Source organism: Aulonocara stuartgranti, assembly GCF_965226115.1.
Source record: "Aulonocara stuartgranti genome assembly, chromosome: 7".
NCBI lineage: Eukaryota > Metazoa > Chordata > Actinopteri > Cichliformes > Cichlidae > Aulonocara > Aulonocara stuartgranti.
In genome coordinates this window covers 67,283,408-67,308,089 of record NC_138945.1, presented here as the reverse complement: position 1 = coordinate 67,308,089, position 24,682 = coordinate 67,283,408, and the positions used below count along the sequence as shown (strand labels likewise).

At 41.7% G+C, this 24,682-nt stretch overlaps 1 protein-coding gene across 6 annotated transcripts in view; it reads left to right on the top strand.

Annotated features, from left to right (window-relative positions):
• The window catches only part of LOC309710502 (DNA topoisomerase I, mitochondrial), a 29,068-nt gene continuing 4,386 nt past the window's right edge, over nucleotides 1-24,682 (top strand). The window contains exons 1-15 of one of the 6 annotated variants that reach the window (XM_082540027.1): nucleotides 1-78; nucleotides 409-536; nucleotides 1,667-1,721; nucleotides 3,353-3,399; nucleotides 6,353-6,472; nucleotides 6,630-6,717; nucleotides 6,815-6,942; nucleotides 7,059-7,174; nucleotides 9,040-9,161; nucleotides 12,677-12,799; nucleotides 12,936-13,123; nucleotides 13,426-13,570; nucleotides 17,508-17,651; nucleotides 18,207-18,392; nucleotides 22,287-22,355. In XM_082540027.1, coding sequence (XP_082396153.1) covers nucleotides 421-536; nucleotides 1,667-1,721; nucleotides 3,353-3,399; nucleotides 6,353-6,472; nucleotides 6,630-6,717; nucleotides 6,815-6,942; nucleotides 7,059-7,174; nucleotides 9,040-9,161; nucleotides 12,677-12,799; nucleotides 12,936-13,123; nucleotides 13,426-13,570; nucleotides 17,508-17,651; nucleotides 18,207-18,392; nucleotides 22,287-22,355 — 1,647 coding nt within the window. In that variant the 5' untranslated portion in view covers nucleotides 1-78; nucleotides 409-420. Of the gene's footprint in view, nucleotides 239-408; nucleotides 537-1,666; nucleotides 1,722-3,352; nucleotides 3,400-5,024; nucleotides 5,595-5,808; nucleotides 5,831-6,352; nucleotides 6,473-6,629; nucleotides 6,718-6,814; nucleotides 6,943-7,058; nucleotides 7,175-9,039; nucleotides 9,162-12,676; nucleotides 12,800-12,935; nucleotides 13,124-13,425; nucleotides 13,571-17,507; nucleotides 17,652-18,206; nucleotides 18,393-22,286; nucleotides 22,356-24,682 lie in introns of those variants that run through there. The other 5 variants (XM_082540026.1, XM_082540024.1, XM_082540025.1 and 2 more) reach the window with 5 other exon arrangements.

Sequence of the window (24,682 nt, the reverse complement as noted above, 5' to 3'; positions counted from 1 at the left end):
AAGAGAGTTCACAGGTGTAGCGTCACCAAACTTCGTCACCCAATCAGAAGTCAGCTGGGTGTGACGCGAAATAACCAGGCGAGATTCAGCGCTGTTTGTTGAGACCGCGTAAAATGTTTGTAGCCTACTGCACACGGAAAGCAACCCGTTATTTCCTAAAACTACAAGTGCTGAGGAAGTTTATTGATAGTACGAACTTCTACTGGCTTGTTATTAGTTTCTGAAGGGAAAATTCGCTGTAAGCTAACAAATGTATTCTTAAGTTCACCGGCGTTGCTGAAGCTTGCTAGCTAACTGATTAACTTCAAGGCCACGTTTTTACAGAACGACTAAATGTTGTAAAGCATGTTTTTTCCTGGTCTATTTGTTGCAAGTATGCTATTTAATGTTCTCTGTACTCTGCCAAAGAACGTGTGAAAGATGGGGCGGGAGAAGGACGCTAAAGAAGACGAGAAGGCCAAGCACAAAGCGACGAAACTGAAAAGACTGAGTGACAGTGAACGCGCAGGAGCTGGGGGAGATAACATCAAGAAGAGGTGAGTGTTGCGCGTGTCTGCTGGAAAGCTATATATACACACATGTATATGACAGGCACAGTTTAGCGAACACTTTATCATTATTCCATCATGAGAGACTGAGGGGCCATTATCAAATCAGCTCCCCGAGCCACCGTGTCCTGATTGCAGCTCCCTGATGATATATGCATGTGACCTGACTGAAGCACGTCCAACATCTGTTCAGCGTCGACACAGGGACCAGATCAAAGCTGTTTTTCGCAGGGAGCTTTGCCTTTCATGTTGTAGAATGTGGAGACAAATTAATTTGGATTAAAAAATGTTAATGAATAAGTTGAGCCATATGGCAGTATGGGTGCCGCTAAATGGGGGGAAACAGTGTTACTGGAAGACTGCTGTACTGGCTGAGCTGTCACGCAGGCTGATGCCATTGAGTGCATGCATTAATTTCACTGTGTACAGTGGGTACTCCATCTTCATATGAATAAATTAATTTACTTTGATATCTGATGCGTTTATTAGCATGCATATGTGAGCAGACAAATGAATGTGGAGTGATCTGTCATTGGCTTGTGTAATTGATGAGAGCAGAGAGATGAATAGACACCTGAAAGCGGCACTGGCAGCAGAGCAGACGGCTTTCTGTGACAGCTAGCCTCATGTTATTTCATGGCACACTGACTGAATTACTGATAAAGGATCAACTTATCCTTCTCAGGTACAAGACTCGGGGAACTAATTTTCCTGAGCAAGTGGCTCCTGCTTTAACTGGCGAACTGCCTCATTCAGATGCTGAGGATTTGTAATTTAAAAAAGAGAGGAGTAATTACAGCTCAGTTTCATTTGGCATCCTGCTCTGAAGGTTGGAAAGGTCACAACTCAAAAAAAAGCAGGCTCAGGGCTGTGGGAGGCTCCTCTGGGACACTGCTTGTCTGATTGGTGGCATTTTGTAGTGTTGTCTGTCTAGAATAATCGTATCTCGGCGTGGACACGAGTCTAACATCATCCTAATATGCCCTCAAGCCTTCACTTGATAACAGCATAGCTCTGTCTGTTAATGCAGTGCTTCTCTGACTTGTCTTGTTTCAAAGACGGCATCATTAACAGCATTTTTCTTTTCCTTTCGTCTGTCATGGCATCCCGATGAACAGCCCAAATCCAACTAAAGCCACGGAGAACATGGATAAAAGAAAATCTCATAAAAAGGTAATTTTTAAAAAGCGGCCTATCAGCCACTGAAATGTGACCCAGTGGGGAGGGATCATTCGTGTCCGCCTATAACTCATGCATATTCCACATGAACATGAACAAATCCCACTCCATTGTCTAACTCAGTGGTTCCCAAACTTTTTTTGCTGAGCCCCCCTTTGTTTTACAAGAAAAATATTGAATCAAGAATGTGGGATACTGTCCGTGATTTGAACAGCCCAGCGCTGCTCCCGACGAAGGGAAAAGCAATTCTGCAGGGGAGACCTACCTCGGCACTTGTGCAGGTGAAGCCAAAGGGAAGATTTGCTTCACCATATTTTCTAGTCTTTGGCTTAGAATGAAGTTGGTTTGGAAACATATTCAGCGATGCTTCATCTCCTGCTTTGCGTTTGTGTGGGCGCCCCGTGCTAGCAGTGTCCAAGCGTTTAGTTTTTTTTCTCCTTGGCATACGGGGGTGGGCCCCACACTTTGGGAAGGTCTGGTCTAACTGTTTGCATATTAATAATAGTACTTTGTATTACAGTGTGTAACATAACCCGATGCTATCCGGTCGTTAAGTGATGACACAACGAATCCTATTTCCGGGCCTAAAGTAGTCTGCATTTAATATGGCTTTTGTGTTGTTAACATGTTTAATGTTTTGTATTTTCTTCTATTTAATCTCAAAAAGCTCCTAAAACAGTCAGTGATCCCTGTTGACCTCCCTCGGCTTTTATTACCACTAATCATTTATTTAAGCTCAGTTTTTAAAACCTTAGGATGTAACTACAGCCCAGCCCATGCAGCAGTATATGAATGACTAACCTCGTATTGTGGATGGATTATCTCAGTTGTTCTCCTGGCTGAAGTTTGGTCCTTTTACAGCATCCTGCCATGCGATTACATTTGTTCCTGACCACCGAGAACACTCACGTTAACTTTTATCGAGTGGAAAAAAGTTAGCTTGTTTATATTATGCTAACATAGCTGCGTCGCTAGCGGTCACGTAGCACATCATTATATACCAGCTAGCCAAGCTTCAGTAACCCTACAAACGTCACTGCTGTTTAGTTTTCTGTCTTCATTTATGCTGGAAGTGATAACAGAGCTGTACGTTTTAATTTGTTTCCAAAACCCCGCAGTCAGGACATGCTATGTTGTATTTAGATAGAAGCTAGCGAGCTAACTCCCTGCTAACTTCTAACTCCGTTAAATGTCATAAATTCCGTTTTCATGGATGCCTGGATGTTAAACTCAATTGTTACACCTGGTAGAGCAGAACGCTGATCATTTTATTAAAGATGAAAGACTTTAGACAGTTTTTCAACTCTCAGTAATGCCACAGTGATCGTTTGATATATGGACCTGCAGCGGAGTTTAGACCCAGACACGGCTAGTGACGTCAGACTGAACGACCGGATAGATTTAAGGACTGTAGATATTGTTTCATTGTAAGGAATCTTGATTATTCTCGGAAAAAGTTGCTATTTAAGAAAAGCCCAAGCTTGTAACCTTGAGGTGCAGCACTGTTACAGAGATGTGAAAGAAATGAGTCGCACTTTTTTTTTTTTTTTAACACTTCTGGTGCTTTGCATGAGATCAAGGTCCAGCTGTCTGTCCTTGAGCTTTAATCTATGTTATTCCCTTAGGTCAAGACACCAAAGATGGAGAATGTTGAATCATCCAGCAGCATCAGGTAGGGTAAAAGTCCTGCTACCAGCACTGGATTACTGTTGAAATGCTGAGATAATAATCTCACTAAGCTTTGGTGTAACTGTGCCAGAGTTTTCCTTTTTTTTTCTTCTCCCTCCCGAGGTGATGAAAAATTAATTCTTGTGTTTTGATGTTCAGGGTCCCTGGACAGAAGCATTCCCATTTTCTACAGTGTGTTATGTTGTCTTTCAGAAAATTAATTTTACTGTGCACTGACGACAAATATCTTTGGCTTGTCTGCAGTGAAATAAATGAGACTGCATAGTTTGAGTAGTTGGATGCTCAGCGGGGTGTTGCCAGGATGGCAGGCTGTGGCCGAAGGCCCGCTGCGTCAAATCTGTTTCACAGCAGTGTTTCCATAGAGTTGTTAATGGATTATTTCCCAGATGTGGATTTAGCCCAACCCAATGTTCTGAGTGACATTTCAAAGGAGATGTCATATGGAAAAACGTTTTGTGAAATTCTGGCTTTTAATGTTTCCCTTTAGGGTTTTTTTTTTTCTCCCCCCACAAAGGCTCAGGTGGTAACTGTGCTAGTTGAGTGGGTTTCGTGCAGAGAGCAAAGTTAAGGCCTTGCAGCAGAGTTAGTGAAGAAACATAAGGCTATTAGAACCACAGACCGTAAATGTCAGTGCACACAGAGACCCAACCTCCTTTTTATAGCTTTTTATGGATTTTGCTCAGTAGTGCAGTATACCACAAAAATATAACCGTTTCTACTAGCGCGACGTTTTTTTCCTTTCATTGAGCAGTTGAACTGAACATCTTGACCTCGGTACTCTTACGTTTGCAAAGTTTGACTGAAAAGAGAACAGAACGACAGATAAAGCGTTTTCCTTTCATCGTCTTTTTCCAAAGTGAGCATATTACACGTTACATTAAAAATCCCTCACTTCCTCCATAAAGCCTTACACAGAGTGAACCTTCACTAACTAATCTATTCAGCTCGGCTGCATTTGGCTCAAATCCTTCTCTTCCTTCTCATGACTTCATGTTAAGCGATGTTTCGGCTGTGAGCAGGTGGGAAAAAATCTTTGGGAATGATGTCTTGTTTTTATTTTTGTGATTTTAATATTGTTAAAATGTAGGAAAAGCTCATACATCATCTCTGCTTCAATGCCTGGCTTCCTTCTGACTCATAATAGCCAATCATTAAATTCACTAATTTTTAGTGCAACAATGAAAATGACTGTAGTGTCTGATTAAAGACGTGATGGACCATAAAGGTCAGTAATGACATATAAAGGTGTCTTATTGTCTACAGCGTGTACAACAACTGAAACGTCCATCCATTCGCTTCCGCTTATCCTTTTCAGGGTCGCTGGAGCCTATCCCAGCTGTCATAGGGCAAGAGGCGGGGTACACCCTGGACAGGTCGCCAGTCTGTTGCAGGGCCAACACACAGGGACAGACAACCATTCACACTCACATTCATTCGAACATTCACACCTAGTGACAATTTGGATTATCCAATTAACCTATCCCCACAAGCTGCATGTCTTTGGACGGTGGGAGGAAGCCGGAGTACCCGGAGGGAACCCACACAAACACGGGGAGAACATGCAAACTCCACACAGAAAGACCCCGGCCTGATGGTGGAATTGAACTCAGGACCTTCTTGCTGTGCGGCAACAGTGCTAACCACCGTGCCACCGTGCTGCCCACACAACTGAAACGTTACTGTAGAAATTAGCTTTGCAAATATGCCTAAAGTGTTCCAGTGATGTAGCTTCTGATTTGTCAAAGTAGCTACAATAACACAACTTATCATAGTAAGACTCACTAATACTAATGATGATAATTACTGGTTGTGTTCTGTTTCAGTGTTTCTGAAACTCACAACAGTGTGATAGGTTGTCAGGCACAGAGTCCACTTTTCTGTCACATGTTGTGAGCTGTGTGGATTCTCTCCAAGTACTCGGCATTCCCACAGTCCAAAGACGTTAGCTTGGGTTAATTGATTCTATATTTGTTTTATTCTGTGGGGTATACTGGTACTTTATTCTAATTGTATTGTAAAACAGATATCTTTGTTTTTCTGCCTGAGTTCATACAGTATTGGGTGCAGTGACCGGATGGAGTCATAGACCTGAGAACCCCAGGAATAGCTCATTACCTTCAATCTGAAAGCATCAGGGTCCTGCTGTAGCAGAAAGAACATTATCCTGATAAATGCACAGTGAATAGTTGCTACTATAGTGCCTTGTAATTTGGATCAGTAAGCCAATTTGGCAATTATGTGCTACACTGCTTTACATTTTCCACATTTTGTTCATTTCCAGAATGTTGTGGGAGGAAAAGGAGAAAACTAATTTTTATTAGCAGCAGTGACTGTAATTTGTTGATTTCTTAATTTGGGCCATTTCTCTACCCATCAAATCTTCACTCTGCAGGGAAATCCAGGCTTGCACTTGTGTAATTACTCCTTTTTTTTCTCTCCTTTTTAAAATCTCTAAACGCTGTCATTATGTCATTATCATTACTGTCGATAATTTTACTCAATTACCACAATTATGCTTGATTTCTTATGGTCAGTGAGTCATCACGGTGTGCTTAAAGATTTTCTTTCTACGCCAAACAGGAGGGCAGCAGTGAAAAATAAGGCATCAAGCTTTTATTCTGCATGTTAACTTTATTAAGTTGATACAAAACCATCTACTCAAGTGAGATTAAAAATGAATAAAATATAGAACACTTGATAAGAATTCAGAAATGTGTTAGTCTAAGTCTTAAAAAACTAAAATAAGGTCCGACTTGGGTCCAAAAAAATTAAAATTAAAAATTGTGAATTAAATTTTGAAGGCTTGCTGTTAAGACTAGAGCTGCACTTTGGAATGAATATTTTAATAATTATGCTAATATGTCAGCAGAAATGTGTAACTCTGATGCTACAGAGTGGATACATTTGTAGCTAAAACTGTTCATTTTGTCGTTCAGTGAATCTGTGAAACAGGAACTACAGGATGATGCTTTTACAGCAAAGAAGAAAGGAGTGAAAAGGAAAAGAATTGAAGATGACCCCAAAGAAGGCACCAGTGATTCTGCCAATTCACCCACGTAAGTCTGACCAGGTCTAGAAAAAATCCTTGTGTGTCCTTCTTCATGTAGGATCACTTTTACTGAAAGCTGCTGCAGAAAAATGTACCTTTCATGAGTAATTCACTTAGTTTTGTATGCAAGCCATTAGTTTCTTTCATTCCCATGTTGCATGCAGCCTGAAGAAGAAGAAAAAGCAACGTCATCTCGAAGAAGAAGGTGATGGAGTGGCTCAGACAAAGACGTCAAAGAAGAGAACACAAAAGGTAAACTTCTGTCTCCATCGGGGTAATCTTGCACCTACAACAAGTTCAGCACGAGAAACATGGTTCATGGTGAGTTTTTTTTCTCTCTTCTGCACAGATGGTAAAGAAGGAGGAAGAAGAGCAGGCTGTGTCAAAAAAAAGTAAGAAGACAAAGGAGGAGATTGAAGAAGCAAGACAGCTGAAGATCAAAAAGAAGGAGGATGAGGAGCAGAATCGCTGGAGATGGTTGTGGAGTGCTCTTTTCATCTGGACACTCTTCCCAACCACACATACAAACACAAAGTGCAATTTTAACTTTCACTGATGCGTCTGTACTTTTTTATCATCTTGGTTTTTGTCAGGTGGGAGGAAGAGAAGTATGAAGATGGGGTGAAATGGAAGTTCTTGGAACACAAAGGACCCTACTTTCCCCCTGAGTACCAGCCTTTACCTGACAATGTTCACTTCTACTATAATGGTCAGTTGAGTGTGTGATTGAAACAAGGGTGACGGGTACAGGAGCTCTACTTTTGTGTCTTACAGATACTGTTGAGACAGTGTTAAATGATTTTACAAGTTAGATGCACTTCAGTGTAGGCTTCTCTGCTTCTATACAGCGCAGTCAGACATTACCGACATCATTTACTGATACGTCTGCCTCACTCTAAAAGCCAGAATCAGCTCATGTACGAAAAGCATTGTGTGGGTCTCATTTATGGAGAGCGTTACAGTTGTCCTAGAAAAATTATGAATAAATAATTATACAAGAATTTCATTTTATGCCAATAATTTACGTCATGATTGTCTGTATTCCTAATCTAGGATTACCAGTTATGTATCAAATCAATAAAATGTAAGAGTGAGTTCAATCTTAGACAGAAAAAAGGTTCAGTGTCGATTCAAGAGGCTGTGATGGATAGTCTGTTAATGTTTCTTCAGAAGCTTTTAAAAAGGTTTATTAAACTTTCTTTAAGAAAGATTTTAGACTGATTATCAAACCTTCATGAGTGTCCTTCCAGAGCCAAGGCCAAAGCTCCATCCTCTTTAGTTTAAGTGCTGCTCTGGTCACGGCTTAGTTTTGTAGAAGAGCAGTCCTTTCCAAGAAACATCATCAGTTGCTGTTGGAAAAAAAATAATGAAATGTTACATTGCAGTTCTGAAAGGTATTCATGCAGTCCTGTGAAATTTTCTTTATGCAATACAGATATTTAAACCCCTCACATTCACACACCCAGACTTCAGGCCTGCATCAAGATCACGTGTAGAAATGAACACGGCTCTCACACTGATACAAAAAAGGAATCCCTCCCTGCTCATGAATAACCTCCACTGCCTGTGATATCCATGTATGGCTTCCAGATATTCACAAAGTGCCGTTGTTTGCCCATGGCAATGTATGAATCTGTGATTTCCTTCTTCCAGAGTCCCATGGAGGCTGCATCCATACTTGTCCAGCATAGTGCAGTGGCTCCTCAGGCTCGAAGCAGTCCATAGTCCAGTGATTTAGTCTGCTTTATCAGTACACAGTTTAGCCTTTAAGGGGATTTTAACCTTAAACACTTCAGACAAACACTTGGTGACATCTTTCCAGAATTCCTGAATTTTAGGACATTCCCATAGACAATGGAGAAGAGTTCCTTTTTCTGTATTTCGTACAAATGTCCAGAATGTCATTGGACATATGATGGAGCCTGACGGGTGTTATATAGGTTCTTATGAGCCATTTATATTGCAAAAGTTTAAAGTGTGTGTTTGTTTGTTCAGGTTACTTTATAAAGTCGCTTCAGCTCATTGGGCATAAAGGTGCAGCCACACAGTTTCGCTCGGGATGAGGTCTGAGCTTGGACTGTAATTTTAAGACAATCTTGTGAACGCTAGCGTACACACATCCTGACTTTGTTTGCTCACACAGAAGACATAGCCGCACACTATTGGGCCTTTAGGATTCAAGACGTGTTTGAAGCTGGATACTGATTGATGGCTGTAATTGTTTTTGCTTTGTTTAGCAGTCCAGCTGCAAACGGGGTCCTACGGGGACTTGGTTTGTTCTGTTAATTCCTGCACGTGCATGTTTTTAAAGGTTGGTCCTAGCAGTGGCCTTGAATGTAGATCACTGTCCTTGCCTCTAATCCTACCTCCCTCTATCCACGGGCTAGTCTGACAGCCTGGAGGAGCTAAGGTGGGGGTGGTACTGGGTGGTGGATCTTCAGAGGACCCCGAGCTCCCAAAGGCTTGTGTTCTTGACTAGTACGGCTCGATAAACGTATAGTTCTGACAATAAGGCTTGGTTGGTTTAATGCTGTTAAAAATGATCTCAGTGTAAGTGATGCTGCTTGTGTGCAGGTAAAAAGGTAAAGCTGAGCCTGGCGGCAGAAGAGGTGGCGGTGTTCTTTGCCCAGATGCTGGATCATGAGTACACCACCAAGAAGGTGTTCCGCGAGAATTTCTTTAAAGATTGGAGAAAGGTAAAGCCAAATGCATCATGGAAGTTGGAGTAAGTTACCTTTAGGTGTGATTATGAGTTTAAAATGTGCTGCAGTAGACTGGTGGCTCCAAAGCCAGCTGGGGTTGGTGTCACCACATCTGCAAACTTTGTCTTCATGTAACAGTTTTGCAAAAGTTGCGTATGTTCAAGCCTTTTGTTAGAGTGTGAGTGCATCATAAATAGATTGTATGTGTGTAAATACAGGACGAGTGTGACTGGTACATGCTCGCTGGTGTCTGTCAGGGTGTCCTCTGCATGGAAAAAAACACCGTGCCAAGCCCCTAGGCATATCATGCAGAATTAATTTTGCGCTGCTTAGTGCTCAATGCACTTGAAAATACGATTTATGTGAAGGCATTGATATGCTAATCCAGACAACTAGCTCTCCTGCATATGAACAAATCCAATTAAACTGTTTTATTATAGCCGGAAAAAACTCTCCTCGGTCCACTGCCCTCAGTGCCCGCCCACTGTCGGGTGTCATTCATGCTTAGACACGCAGGCTGACTGCCTGTCCACGCTGTCAGTGTTCCTGAAGGTGTGTGTGTGGTTATGTGTAGGTCTCTATTTGCATCTCATCTTCTATGACGGTAGATAACAAAACTGGGCTGTATCAGTTTGATGGATGAGAGTCATTTCCTTTATTCCTAAAGTTTGTGTGTGTGTGTGTGTGTGTGTGTGTGTGTGTGTGTGTGTGTGTGAAAGATTTAACCATTTTGTGTGCATTTCAAATTACGGTCAGTATTTTTGTGTGATTATTACTGCACTGTTTATAAAAAGCACCTCTGTGGTAGTAAGTGACAACTTATTAATACACTTGATCATTAATTATTATTAGCAATATGTCATGAAATACAGATTCTTTCCCTACAGCTAGACAGCACATTGAAAGCCACTGATGATATTTCAGCATCACAACAGCTTAGAGCTGCAGCTGAAACAGAGTTGCTTTGCCCTGTTGGTCACCTCTGATATGACCTCTGGTGACCCCTTGTGAAACAACTTTTGGCAATTAAAGTTGAAACTCAGCTGCTCCACCTGGCCTGTCAGGATTCTTTATTTAGCCTGCTTAGCAGTGACCTTACAGTGTTCACACTCATAGCTACTGTAGTTCTGGGAGTGATGTGTTGTTAAAAGTGCTAAATACTGGAAAGCTGTAACATTTTCTTATGTTTCTGTGATGCAAAACTGCAGCTTTGACTGTCCCCACTTTTTAAATGGCTTGTTAGGAGAAAGTACTGTAGCCTTTTATGACAGCACCAGTTGTTTTTTTTTTTCGACTCTGCTTCACCGCCGTAAAAATGAGTAATTAAAGGAAAGGTCGGTGATCTGTTTGAATCCTCCTCATCTAGTTTTTCTTTTGTTTGTTTTTAATGATGCATTATTGCGTTAATTTGTTATATGAATAGACAAATGTTATGTACTCTGTTTTCATAGCTGGTCAGTAGGGCTGCCACGATTAGTCGACTAGTCACGATTAGTCGACTATCAAAATCGTCGACGACTGATTTAATAGTCGACGCATCGTTTGAAGCTTTGTAAGATCACAAAAGACGCAGGAATAAGTAGCAGGATTTAAGAGTGTAATAACGGACTGAAACAGAAGATGGCAGCACTGCATGTACAAGCATGCCAGCTGCCGTTAAACCCCGAAGAAGAAGAAGCTGTGTCCCAGAATTCATAGCGCGGCCCAGCTCAGTTTCCAACAATGGCGGCAGCTGGTTAGTTTTAATATTACTCTTATTATTCTTTCTGGGTCACAAAATAAACGTTTAACATATTTTCAGGTAAGAATGTAGCTGTGTAAACCTCAAATATCTGCTCAGTTTATCAAGACACCGCATATTTTCAAAAGCGCTCCGAAGTTTTCGGAGACGTCTGTTACCCACTAGCTCGATAGCTAGCCGGGGGCTAGGCTCACTAGCGCCGTGAGAACACCGGACTCCCGGCAAATCGTTTTCAAACCCACCGCCGTCTTTTGCTACTCAGGTTAAACATGATATATGAGTCACTTAGATAACTTAAAAATGTTATTGTTTGGCTTTTTTTAGTATTTTATTTGTTCCTGAGTAAATCGGTTTGGCTGAGATTAAAGTTTTTACACAGCTGAATAAATGTCAAGCAGACAGCTGATTATCAGAAGTGTGAGATGCTGGACTATATACTATCATGTCTTTATTTTTAGTTAGCACATACCTTAAACACTTAAAGCTGTAAGCTAATGATAGTTATATAAGAGCAGATGCTGCTGGTGCAATAAGCTGTAAGTTTTACGTCCAATGGATGCTGATCTGATTAGTCGACTAATCACAAAAATAATCGGTGAATGGTCGACTCAAAATAATCGTTTGTGGCAGCCCTACTGGTCAGTGAATATAACAAAGCAATGCTCTGTACAGAACTCTTAAGAGCTTCTTCTGCTGACTTTATCACAACACCGTCTTTGACCCCTTCCTCATTTCTTATTTTTTTTTGCATATTTGTCACACTGACATGTTTCTGTTTTTATTAAAGCTACATTCTAAATATAAAATTTAGCTTTTAAATGAGTTCATCTATTCAGGTGATGAAAAAACTATCCCAACCTGCCTGGCCTAATGTGATTAAGTTACGGCCCCTTAAACCTAATAACACAGTTAGTGATGATTTCATTTATTAAAGGCAGAAAAGCCCAAACCTAATCTGAAACTGCTTGTGGCACCGTTGGCAGCGAGAACTGCAATCAAGGGTCTAACTGTCAGTCTTGGTGTGGAGGAATTTTGGCTCTTTTTTGCAGAATTGTTTTAATTCAGCCACAGTGGAAGGTGTTTGAGCACGAGTGCCAAGAGAATCCTAACCGGCCTAACGTCCGGACTTTGGCTAGGACACTTCAAAACATTCAGTATTTTATTTTTGAGCCGTTTTGCTGTTATGTTTCCAATCATCGTCCTGCTGACTGTGTCTTGGTTTTGGGCATGATGTGTTGCTATGTATTTTTAAACACGTCTGGCAGTAATCTGCAGTGGGTGTGGTCAGTGAGACTGAACTCAGCTTTCCAAAATTGTGGTTAATCAGATTTAACAGGTGGGTGTTCGTCTTCACAAGAAACGGGTAGGTGTGGATAGTTTTTTTTTTCTCCTTTCATCAGCTAAATAATATAAAAAGTGCAGTTTTTAATTGCTCAGATTATCTTTCTCTGATATTTGTTTGATCTGAAATGTGTGAGAAACTAAATGGATAAATGGAGGTTGTTATAATTTTTACAGCAGTGTAATTGCTGTTTGCATCACTGGAGGCGAAGACACACGATCAGTTTCTGCAGTTATTCTATCATCACTTTAATTGGAACCATTTATATCATGTTAATTTTTTCCTGTAAATATAAAAATAAAGAATAATGCTCACTACAACTTCCAGATTGTTTTGGTTAATAGCTTGCGTGTTCTTTTTGTTGCTGCTGATATTCTCAGACTTGAAATGAGACTGTATGCCTCAACACACTTTGTGCTTGTGTAGGAAATGACCCATGAGGAGAGGTCACTGATTCAAGATCTTGATAAGTGTGACTTTGGAGAAATCCATGCCATGCATAAAGCCAAAACAGAGGCAAGGAAAAATATGTCCAAGGAGGAGAAACAGGTAAAGCTCGCGTTCCCTTCTTTGTATTTGTATGCTGCTGTCTTCATAATGTGTAGCGTAATAACTGGAGTAAGTCCAGAGGAGCACCCTGTCCGTTTCTGAGGTAACGCGATCTGTATCTGAAATCTTTTTGTAGGCTTTGAAAGAGGCAAACCAGAAGATAGTGGATGAATACGGCTACTGCCTTCTGGACCACCACAAAGAACGCATTGGCAATTTTAAGATTGAGCCTCCGGGGTTATTCCGAGGTAGAGGCGAGCATCCCAAGCAAGGCATGCTGAAGAAGAGGATCCAACCAGAGGACGTCATCATCAATTGCAGCAAGTGAGAGTGTGATTGTGAAATCAGTGTATAGTTGAGTACAGCTTTAGTTTCAGTCCCCTCCGTGTGCCCTTGTGGCTCAATGCAGAGCAGTGACATTTTCACTCAAAGAAACAAGTTCTTAATACACAAACTGTTTAAATGTGTAGAATCACAGGCTTGTTTTGTTTTTTCTGACAGTGTTCAAATCAACATGACTAATATTATTTTTTTTGTTACTTTTTTTTAGGCTTAAATCTGTATTTGAGCTGTGCATCAGTGCTGGTCATTTACATACTGTATTGCACTTGTTCTTGCTCTGGCAGAGAATCTCGTATCCCCGCACCACCCGCTGGGCACCACTGGAAGGAAGTTCGACACGATAACACCGTGACATGGCTCGTCAGCTGGACTGAAAACATCCAGGGCTCCAATAAGTACATCATGCTTAATGCCAACTCAAAACTGAAGGTGAGCTATCTGTTGCATAATGGGGGGGATGCACATACAAGTGGGTACAAAGAAACATGCTGTCAGAGCTGCAGACTTTGGGTTCAACAAAGTTCAGACTACTTTGGCAGCACAGTTCTCAAACTGGTTTTGGAAAAAACTAGTATCTCAGATTATTAGAATATTGTTAGATTTGTCTGCCAGTCCACAGGTGGTGGTCCCCATCTTTAAGAAAGGGGACCGGAGGGTGTGTTCCAACTACAGGGGGATCACACTCCTCAGCCTCCCTGGGAAAGTCTATGCCAGGGTGCTGGAAAGGAGAGTTCGTCCGTTAGTCGAACATCGGATACAGGAGGAACAATGCGGTTTTCGTCCTGGTCGCGGAACACTGGACCAGCTCTTTATCCTCTCCAGGATACTTGAGGGTGCATGGGAGTTTGCCCAACCAGTCTACATGTGTTTTGTGGACTTGGAGAAGGCATTCGACCGTGTCCCTCGGGGTGTCCTGTGGGAGGTGTTGCGGGAATATGGGGTGTCTGGCCCATTGCTACGGGCCATTCGATCCCTATACAACCGTTGCAAGAGCTTGGTTCGCATTGCCGGCAATAAGTCGGACTCGTTCCCGGTGGGTGATGGGCTCCGCCAGGGCTGCCCTTTGTCTCCGGTTCTGTTCATAATTTTTATGGACAGGATTTCTAGGCGCAGCCAAGGGGCGGAGGGCTTTCGCTTTGGTGGCCTCAGAATCTCATCTCTGATTTTTGCAGATGATGTGGTTCTGTTGGCTTCATCGGGTGAAGGCCTCCAGCTCGCACTGGAACGGTTCGCAGCCGAGTGTGAAGCAGCGGGAATGAGGATCAGCACCTCCAAATCTGAGGCCATGGTTCTCAGCCGGAAAAGGGTGGAGTGCCCACTCCGGGTCGGGGATGAGTTCCTGCCCCAAGTGGAGGAGTTCAAGTATCTCGGGGTCTTGTTCGCGAGTGATGGGAGAAGGGAGCCGGAGATCGACAGACGGATTGGGGCTGCGGCTGCAGTAATGCGGACGCTGCACCGGTCCGTCGTGGTGAAGAGGGAGCTGAGTGTAAAAGCGAAGCTCTCAATTTACCGGTCGATCTACGTCCCTACCCTCACCTATGGCCACGAGCTGTGGGTAGTGACCGAAAGAACGAGATCGCGGATACAAGCGGCAGAAATGAGCTTCCTCCGAAGGGTGGCTGGCCTCTCCCTTAGAGATAGGGTGAGAAGTTCGGCCATCCGGGAGGGGCTCAGAGTAGAGCAGCTGCTGCTCCACATCGAAAGGAGCCAGCTGAGGTGGTTCGGGCATCTGACAAGGATGCCCCCTGGGCGCCTCCTGGGTGAGGTGTTCCAGGCATGTCCCACTGGGAGGAGGCCCCGGGGCAGACCCAGGACACGCTGGAGAGATTATATCTCTCGGCTGGCCTGGGAACGCCTTGGTATTCCCCCGGATAAGCTGGAGGAGGTGGCTGGGGAGAGAGAGGTCTGGGCCTCTTTGCTTAGGCTGCTGCCCCCGCGACCCGGCCCCGGACAAAGCGGATGAAGATGGATGGATGGATGGATGTTAGATTTGTATTGTTGATTGTCATTTATGCTTAGAAATATTTACTTATATACTAAGATCAATTCATACATTTAAAATACAGAAACATCCAACTTCTGAAGCATGTGTTCAGTCACTGGTTGATGATTCTTTACCATAAATGACTTCATTGTGTGCCGCATGGAGCCGATCGGCTTGCTGCTTCACTGTTATTGGCTGCTTTGATAACAGCCTTTAACTTGCCTGTTTCTCATTTTCTTTTCTGACTAAATGATAAATTCTCTATCGGCCTCAGGTCGTCTGAGTTATCTGGTCTATCAAGTACAGCAGTAACACCGCTGGTGTGTCACTGCATCAAACTAAACTGAGATAAGCAGGATCAACATAATATTTCATTTTCTCAAACTTGAAATTTTTTTCACAAGCTGTAAGTCAGATTAAAATGACAAAGGCTTGAATCATTTCACTTTACATGTAATGGACATGATATAAATAAATTTTTGAGATGCATTAGTCAAAGTGCTTCAGTTCTGATATTTTCCTAGCTCGCATTATGCCATTTTAAATAGAAAAGAATAAATAAGTATAAAGATATTTTGCTGTGTGTTTCGCTCATCTTCTACTGTTGTTCATGTGGTGAGCAAACACTTAGCCACTGTCCTTCAAAGATAACTTGATAAATGTTGGAATTCATCATTCAGAACATTCAAGCTTTGTTTGATCTGTCACCAAACATCTCTCTATTCATTCTGTGGACTCCTTCAACCAACATTGTGAATGCTTTAATCCCACATTAAAAATATGAAATGTAACAGAAGCGTCCCGTTTCCAAAGGATTTACTTTTTCTTTCCCTCTTGAACGTAAGAAGCAAAACCAAACCGACTGGAAAAGCAAAAAAGCAGAACTTCAAAACACCATTTTCATCATCACCAAAAACTGCATGTGCACCAAACGTTTGATATAGAATATTTAAAGTGAAACTCCTAAGAACCTGTTTACAAGTCATGGGTGGAACTACATGTGAAATAAGTTGTGGCTTCAAAGTGAGTAGAACTGATAAGTTTCTTCATTTGAACTAGTTTGATTCTGCAGACTGCAAGTTTGGGGAAAAAATGAAAAAGAAGTTTGTAGAATTAGCTGCTCGTGCAACATCCTCCTCCAGGCTAGAGGCTGGCTGTAAAATTAGACGAACTGTTGTGCTGCAGAGTTGCGTAGTAAGTAAATCAAGAATCAAAACCTTACAGAAAGAATGCAGGGGAATGCAAATAACATTATAACCAAGTTATAATAAAATAAATAATTTGAATGGTTTGCATTTTGTCAGTTCAGCTCCAGATCTGCCAACTGACAAATGGTTGTTGTCCTGCTTCTGATATTATTCACAGAGCTGATTTAAATGAAACGTTAGCATAAACACAGCACAGATTTACAAACAAATCACAAACCTGGACACTTTTACACATTATGTTGAGCTATAATGCATAAAATGTATATTCTTAAACAAAATTCGTAATTACTTTTGCACAGCATGTCTTTTATCCCGCCTTCCTTCTCTCGCCCCGCCCCTCCCTGAGCCGGAGGTTTCTTCCTGTTAAAAGGGAGTTTTTCCTTCCCACTGTCGCCAAAGTGCTGCTCATAGAGGTCATATGATTGTTGGGTTTTCTCTGTATTATTGTAGGGTCTACTGTACAATATAAAGCGCCTTGAGGCGACTGTTGTTGTGATTTGGCGCTGTGTAAATACATTGAATTGAATTTGATAATCCAATATCAGAATCAGAATCAGAATACTTTATTGATCCCTGGGGGAAATTATTTTTTGTTACAGTGCTCCATTTTAAACCAACATTAAGACAAGACAGACAATACGCTAACTAAGAATAGTACAATATATACATATACATACATACATACATACATACATAAGTCACTTATAAATAAATATTTGGAAAAGAAACATGTGTAGTTGTAGCAGCAAACAGTGTGTTAAGTGGATGCGTTGTACAGGGAGATGGCCACAGGCAGGAAAGATTTCCTGTGTCGTTCAGCATGTTCAACATGTTGTTGTTCTGTGCTCTGTTTGCTGACTCGTCTTCCTTTCCATCTTTCATGCATAAAGGTTAAGTTATTCCGCAGTTCTCCGTGACTGTATCGGCACGTTGACTGATGGAGGGTTTAATTGTATGTAGATAGCAATAAATAACCAGAAGCAAACAGCAGACACAGAATGTTGTCTTATAGTGGAAGATCCTGTGTTAGTGATTGTTTCAGGGCTTTTAAAGGAAAACCACTTTTTCATCATTTTATTTTATAATTGTCATCACCTGTCACTTTTGCTTCGTGTTTCCGTTTCATGTTTAGTCTTTTCTCTCTTCCTGCTTATCTTGCCTTTCTTTCTTGCAGGGAGAGAAGGATTGGGAGAAATATGAGGTTGCTCGGAAACTGAAATCACGCGTGGATGACATCCGTTACCAGTACCTCCAGGATCTAAAGTCCAAACAGATGGTTACACGTCAGAGAGCTGTGGCGCTGTATTTCATAGACAAGGTTTGGGTTGCACAACTGATATTACAAATTGTTACATGTTCACACAGCAGAACTAGAAAGAAACTTTCACACGTGAGCTTCTCTGATATCTGTCCACACGGCCTCTGTCGTAGCTTTGCTTGTGATGTTTGCATGAATGTCGAGAAAAACTGACGACTGCAGTGGCCGTGTAAATAGGCTGGAGCAAAGTGAAGATATTGGAAATCAATTCAGTATGTCTTGATTGCCTTTTCTGTTTTCCAACATAGTTGGATGAAAATCTTTTGCAAAGTAAATGGATTACATGTAGCCATTTTCTTCCAGAGACTTCAAGCTAATTATCTCAGTCTGTATGAAGTGAAATGATGGATTGAGGACATGATTGCTTTTGGCTCATGCCAGAAACTGTTTCAGTTGCCATTTTTGTCTTTCGTTTGTCACGAAGGTCTTTTTATTAGTACGTGTATATATTTTAACGGTTGTCTGACTCGCATGCGTGCTGTGTACCTTGTGATGGAAAAGCTCGGCGTGTACTTCTGCATCTGTGGTAATCTCTGTATCCTCTGACCCAAAAAGCTGGCCCTGAGAGCTGGCAATGAGAAAGAGGAGGGAGAGACGGCGGACACGGTGGGTTGCTGCTCGCTTCGTGTTGAGCACATCACTCTGCATGAGCAGCTGGATGGCAACGAATGTGTGGTGGAATTTGACTTCCTGGGTAAAGACTGCATTCGTTACTACAACAAGGTTCCTGTCATCAAAAAGGTAAAGGAAGAAATGACATAAACACGTTGGCACTTAAACGGGTGGATGCTAAACAGTGTTCTTCTCATGGGTGCACAGTGGTCAGCGTGATCGCTCTAAGATCACAAATGGAGGCAATTTTTAGCCTGGTTTCTCATTAAGATAATCATGTGCGCATCTTTGCATAAACCTGTACTTGTAACACACACAACCACACAACCACACAATGTTGGCAGCTCTTTCCTCTTTGAAATCATGGATGTGTGTGGGGAGCAGCTACACTAATCTCATCATCAGGAGGAGGAACAGGAGGGTATCTTTGTTGATTTGATTTTAAACTGGAGCTTAATCTATCTTAGTTTATAAACTTGTGTGTAGGGAATTTTGAATGAAGGAGAGACGGATGAGCCGCTTTACACACAGCAAACAAACTGCCTGAATGACTTACTGGACTACAGACCCGAGCCAAAACAGAGCCAGCCAGATGTTGTGACAGATACTGTTTTAATACTTTATATGGTCACTAATTATGGTGCTTATGAGCAATATCATTACCTTAACAAGTACATGCACTTGTTAAGTGCACCTGCAGTGATGATTATATTGATTAGAGGTGCTGTTTGTTTCAGTAGCTAACACCCTGGAAACTCTGGGTTTTCTCCTCCAGAGAGAGTCAATTACTGGGGAAAGACTCAGGTTTTCTCCCCTCTGACCTCTGCTTCTACTGCACCTGAACCAGCTGTTTTATTTCGTCATTCATAAAATTGCTATCAAACGGCACAGCAGAGCGAATTCATTTGTAGAAGTTTTAAAACCCCTGTTAGCTGTTAGTTCACTTTTTCCTTGTCTTTTTTGTGTGACTGCTTTTATAGTTTATCAGTACTCAATACAAGGACAGAGATCAGCTTAGAATAAACTTTGTAAGTTTCTAATTGTGTGACTGTGATGCAGCTAACAGCTAATTCCTGCACTGGAATCACTGCCCGTAATAACGTTTCTCTGTAAAGTTGTAGGCGAATCATAAAATCAAACACTGACGTCACACAGAAAAATGACTGTCACTATTGGGATCCTGGAGATGATGAATAGTATATAATATTTGAGAAAAGTTGAGGAGGAAATCACTTTAAAAATGAACCTAATACATTTTAAAATCACTTTTTAAATACACGATGCAGGAGGTCTGATTGTAATTTGATTACATTTCATGTTGAAATGTGTTCAGATTGAGATTTAGTCCTTGTACAGTTTCTGAAAACTCAACATAGTTTCCACTGAAACTCTAAATCAGAACTGGATCCGCTAACTGTCCAGTTTGGAGTCCACATGCATGATTGTTCCAAAATGGGTCAAGATTACAAACTGAGACTGGATCATACCTGGATCCAGTCTGGCTCCGGGCATTTCCAAGTCTTATCCCATCAGGATCCATTCATAGTGGCTTATTTAAAACGGCTCAGCCTTCGTCCAAAACTGAGCTGAAATGTCTAAAATCTAGCCGATCAACGTGTCGATGGCTCTTTAACAGCCCGGACACTCGTGCACATGCTCGGTTCAATTAACTGTGTTTGTTCACTCTAACTCTGCTCAGCTGCTCAGGAACCGAAAACTATTACAGAGATGATCTTAGTCACTCAGCTCGGTTTATTTTTAAACTCAGTTTGTTGAAGATGTTTCCTGGAGCAGCGCCCTGAATCTGCAGTTTGTAAACAGTAACGCTGTTTTGGAAAAGTCTTTACTAATGTAGTTCATGTGAGGCAAATCTGTCCATTCTCAGTAAGACAAGACATCAGCAAAAGCCACTGAGTCCAGTTTATATCATTATAATAATCAAGGTTTTGCCCTTTGGTTTTTGGCACAACTCACTGTGGAGAAGGTCACACGTGTCGATGTGTGCAGAGCCCCAAGCGCAGAGGGAACTGAGATTTGTCCGAGGGATGCAGTTGTGGATTGGATCGCTGCGTTGGTTTAATTTGTCAGGCTGCTTGAGTAGTTCAGTCTGCAGCTCTCGGATCCAGAACCACAGCACGATGCTTACATAAAGTGCTGCTTCTGTCATCTGGACGCTGCACTGATACGCATGTAGTTCTGGGAAATAGATGGTATTGCAAGTTTAAGCTTGTGTTGCCATGTATTTACAGATAAAGGTGTATTCAAACGATTTATTATTGTGCACACATACAAATGCTTTGTTTTCAGGAGAGAAAATAGAAACTGAAGGCAGCAGATAACCTGTACTTTTGCTCCTAGTTCAAAACACTTGGTATTACATTTGCTACAACGTAGCTTAATAGGATCTGTCAGCAGACCTCATTTTTAATGTCACCTCACATGACTATAAGTCCTTTTTTTTTTTTCGAGCCTTCTTGATGATAAATCAAACAGCTTACTTTCAAAGTCACCAGAGAGCCGTTTTACAATGTAGCGACAAGAAACCTGCTCAGATTGTTTCCAGTTCGCTGTCCTGACACATAACAGGCAACGTTTGTGAGAGAGCACTTTAGTAAAATAACTGAAACTCACTTCTGATTGATTACAGTTAAAAGAAGGTTCATCATGTTTTGTCACAAATGATTGCGAAATTAGTCTCGATGTTTGTTTGCTGGACATTAGTGCAGAGAATTGAGGGGCTGCCTCAGACTTGCAGGACCTTGACGTGTCTGTATCTGATGCACTAAATGATAATGCAGACTTAATGAGCAGGTTAGCAAATATCACAACAGAAGAACAAAATGTGACTGAAAACTTGACAAAAGAAAGAAGTCTAGAGTCTGTCAAACAGCTGTCTCGTGCGGATGTGTGTGTCTGTGTGCGCACACGTGCATATATGCATATGTAAATTTTTAACTCCTCCTCTGGTGTCAGCCAGTGCTATCATCTGTAGCAGAGATGGGAAAAGAAATGTTAGCACCTGACAGCCAAAGTGTTTTGTTTCTTGGCAGAATGTATAATTATTCAAATGAGTGCATTCAAAAGCATCACATGAGCTAGAATTAATTAGTCCCTGCATATTTTAGCATCATCAATTCCATGGAAAATCAGTAAGATTGCTGCTAAATGTCACCAGGAATAAAATGGAACAAGAATGGAAGAGAGGAATGTTTAGTTCTAATATCTGGAGATATCCCAACACATTGAATGCTATCATATGTATTTCACTTATCCTGTACATTTTGCATTGACAGTTTTTCTCAATTTTTTCGAGTCATAGAAAAAAGCACTGGAATAAATAACCGAATCATTTTAAAGGGAAGTCCTGTATGTTGTTCGTTAGCATCAGGCTGTCAGTGCGTGGCCACCGCTGTATCAACTTGGACGACAGCCTGACTTTTTCAAAGAACCCAGAGTGTGAGGACACATGTGGATGCGTAAATACAGACACATACTGATTTACATCTCACGCCCAAAGCATCGGTGCTTTGCTTTTTATATTTGCAGCTCGTCTTTCAAAGGAAACAAAATTGACACACAAATCAGCCGGTGAATATGTCAGCGTGTTTTATGAGGCAACACATCTGTGGCTCGTAATTGGTGTCTTGCATATTTTAGTAGTTTATTTGGGGAAAGGATGCATCTGTGAAACCCACAGAGTCACTTGAAATGTCAGATTTAATTGTGCCAGTTTTAATCCTCTGGCTTTGAGATGGACAAATAAAGCGAGGCTCCAAACGTGCCCCACAATTGCACTCTGGTGTGTGTGTGTGTGTGTGTGTACCTGTAGTTGTGTGGTATTTTTAGACCTGTCAGAAAATATTTTCTGTTTGGTTTTTTTTAATTTCATCAGTTTTTTTCAGCCAGAATCCACCAATGAAACATAAACCCAAGAAAAATCTAGTGCAGCACCTGTGCAGATGTATTAAATGTTCTTATTTCTCTCTATACATGTTGATGTACTTTACCTGCATCTCTTTTCAGGTGTTTAAGAATCTTAAACTTTTTCTGGAGAATAAACAGCCCGGAGACGAACTCTTTGACCGCCTAAATGTGAGTCTGTCTCAGCATGCATCTCCTCCAACATGTTGCACCTTTTATATGATCATTGCTATTAATGTGTCACAACATGGGACATTATGGGAGTTTTTTTGTTCACATTTTTAGCTGCTACACAAATGTTGGTGTCAAAAGCAAGCAGCTGATTTGATTTGAGTGTGAGGTTGTTTAAAAAGGGTGAGGAACCACCCCCCCCCCCCCCACCCCCCCGAGTAATATTTTAAGAAAACAGAAAAAAATGGTGGAAGCAAAGTAGAATTACACTTTTTATATTTTCTAGGGACAGAAAGCTGCAGTGAGGGGAAAAGTAGGGACTAAATTGTGAGGTGTAAGAGATGAGATTGAATGAGGATGAGCCGTTGGTGTGGAGAGATGAAAGGGCTAAATTAAGGAAATGGGAGGTGCAGAGAAGGGCTCGAATATTGGAAGCAGGGGGGAGACTGAAAGCAGAAAGGGAGTTTCAAAAGGGAGAGGGGATGGACCCTGGCAGATAAAAATGAAACTGTGCGCGTGAAAATTGAGAGTGAACATGTTGGGCGGATGAATTTCCACACATCAAAATGTGGCATCCTCTGAACCTTCTCCTCTAGCTTCAGGCAGACGGCAAAGCCTCACAGAGTGCTCGGCTTTCTCGAAAACGACCTCACTCATCTGTTTGAGACAATAACCGATTTCTGAAAAATACCTGACTTTGCGATATGTTCAGAGTAACAGTGTTGTATAAAAACATACAGAAGAAAATGCAGATTAAGATTCATGTGCAAGATTAGAGAGCCAGTCACGTGTTTGGCATATTAAGACTGACAGGCAGGAGAAGGATGTTGCAACACAGGACAGGAATGTGAGGAAGAGATGAGAAAGATGGAGCAATTGAAGGAGGGAGTACAGTGCTTCTGCTCTCTGCCCTCCTGTGTGTGTCAGGAAATGTCAGTGTCTGTTGGAGGTGGAATGGTAATGGCTGCAGAGGGCAGGCCTGATTGACACCTGGAAAGGCCAGGACACCGAGAGAGCAGAGGCAGAAGAGGTGTGTAGTAGTAGATGAAGCAGTAGAAAAGTGCCAAATGGTCCAGTTGAGGGGTGGTTTAGTAGAGAGGGTGGATGATTGGTAGAAAAAAGGATGGGGAAGGTGGTGGGAGGGCAATTTGGAGAGGTGACAGGCAGGCAGCTGAGAAGAAAGGGAGAGTGGGGATGGAAGATGGGTAGAAATGTAAGGAGGGGGGGAGATTCTGACATATACCCAAATCAGCTTGGCTCATAAGTTTGCTGTTCATTATTGCAACACTGATGATATTATACCAGCACGAGTTTTCTTCTTCTATAGAACACGCAGCCTAAACAAAAGGGCAGAATAAGAGCATTGAAGCAGCTGCATTTGTCGATTAAATGATGTATTCTCAAACACAGACTCAGGAGTGCTGAGTTGTCAGCGTCCCCAAAACAAGCTAGTTAATGTTGTGTAGTTCAGCCGCATGGCGAGGTAAAAGTGTTTGTTTTGAATGCTGCGGCAGACGGCTGGGTGAAAAGATTTCTATGGCAGAAATGGTGCAGATCGTGATAACGACAAGTACTTTTTTGTGCTTGGAAAGTGCCTTAGTTGAAGCCTGCAGGCACAATTTAAACTTGTTTTTATCTGCTTTTTTCAATTTTAGAAAAGCAGAAAGTTTATTTTTCTACATCTGCACTCAGCTACACAGACTGGAGGAAAGACATCAGGAGACGAGGCTTATGAGTTAGACATCAGTGAAGATGAATTTCAAGGAGTGTGTGTGTAGCTGCCATCACCTGTGTGTGAATGGGTGGATGACTGGATGTAGTGTGAAGCGCTTTGGGGTCCTTAGGGACTAGAAAAGCGCTATACAAATGCAGGCCATTTACCATTTGCACACTGGTCGTGGGTGACAAAGCACATTCATTATTTCATTATTTGGAGATTTTGTTTAAAAGCTGCACATATTGATGGTGAAAGAAGAGCTAGAGTCTCAAATAGGACAAAACATCCTGGGCAGATGAACTTAAATACTTTATTTCAGTGTTTTAGTTAAATGCATTCACTTAAAGGAATCACTGTTAATTTTGTGGAGGGTGAAGCTGAAGGAGAACAGGATGAGTGTTTCGGGTTTTTTCATCGGCCTGCTCCTTCTTATGGTGCTGCTTTGTAGGCCGTGAGATTTCACATCTCTAAGCATTCAGTGTCGTGTCTTAGTGAATAACATTTTAGAGAAAGACGAGGAGAGTTGATGCTCATCAATATGATTGCAGAATGCCTCGCTAAGGTGATTGTGGGTTTTATGAGCATGCACACAGATAAACACACACATAGA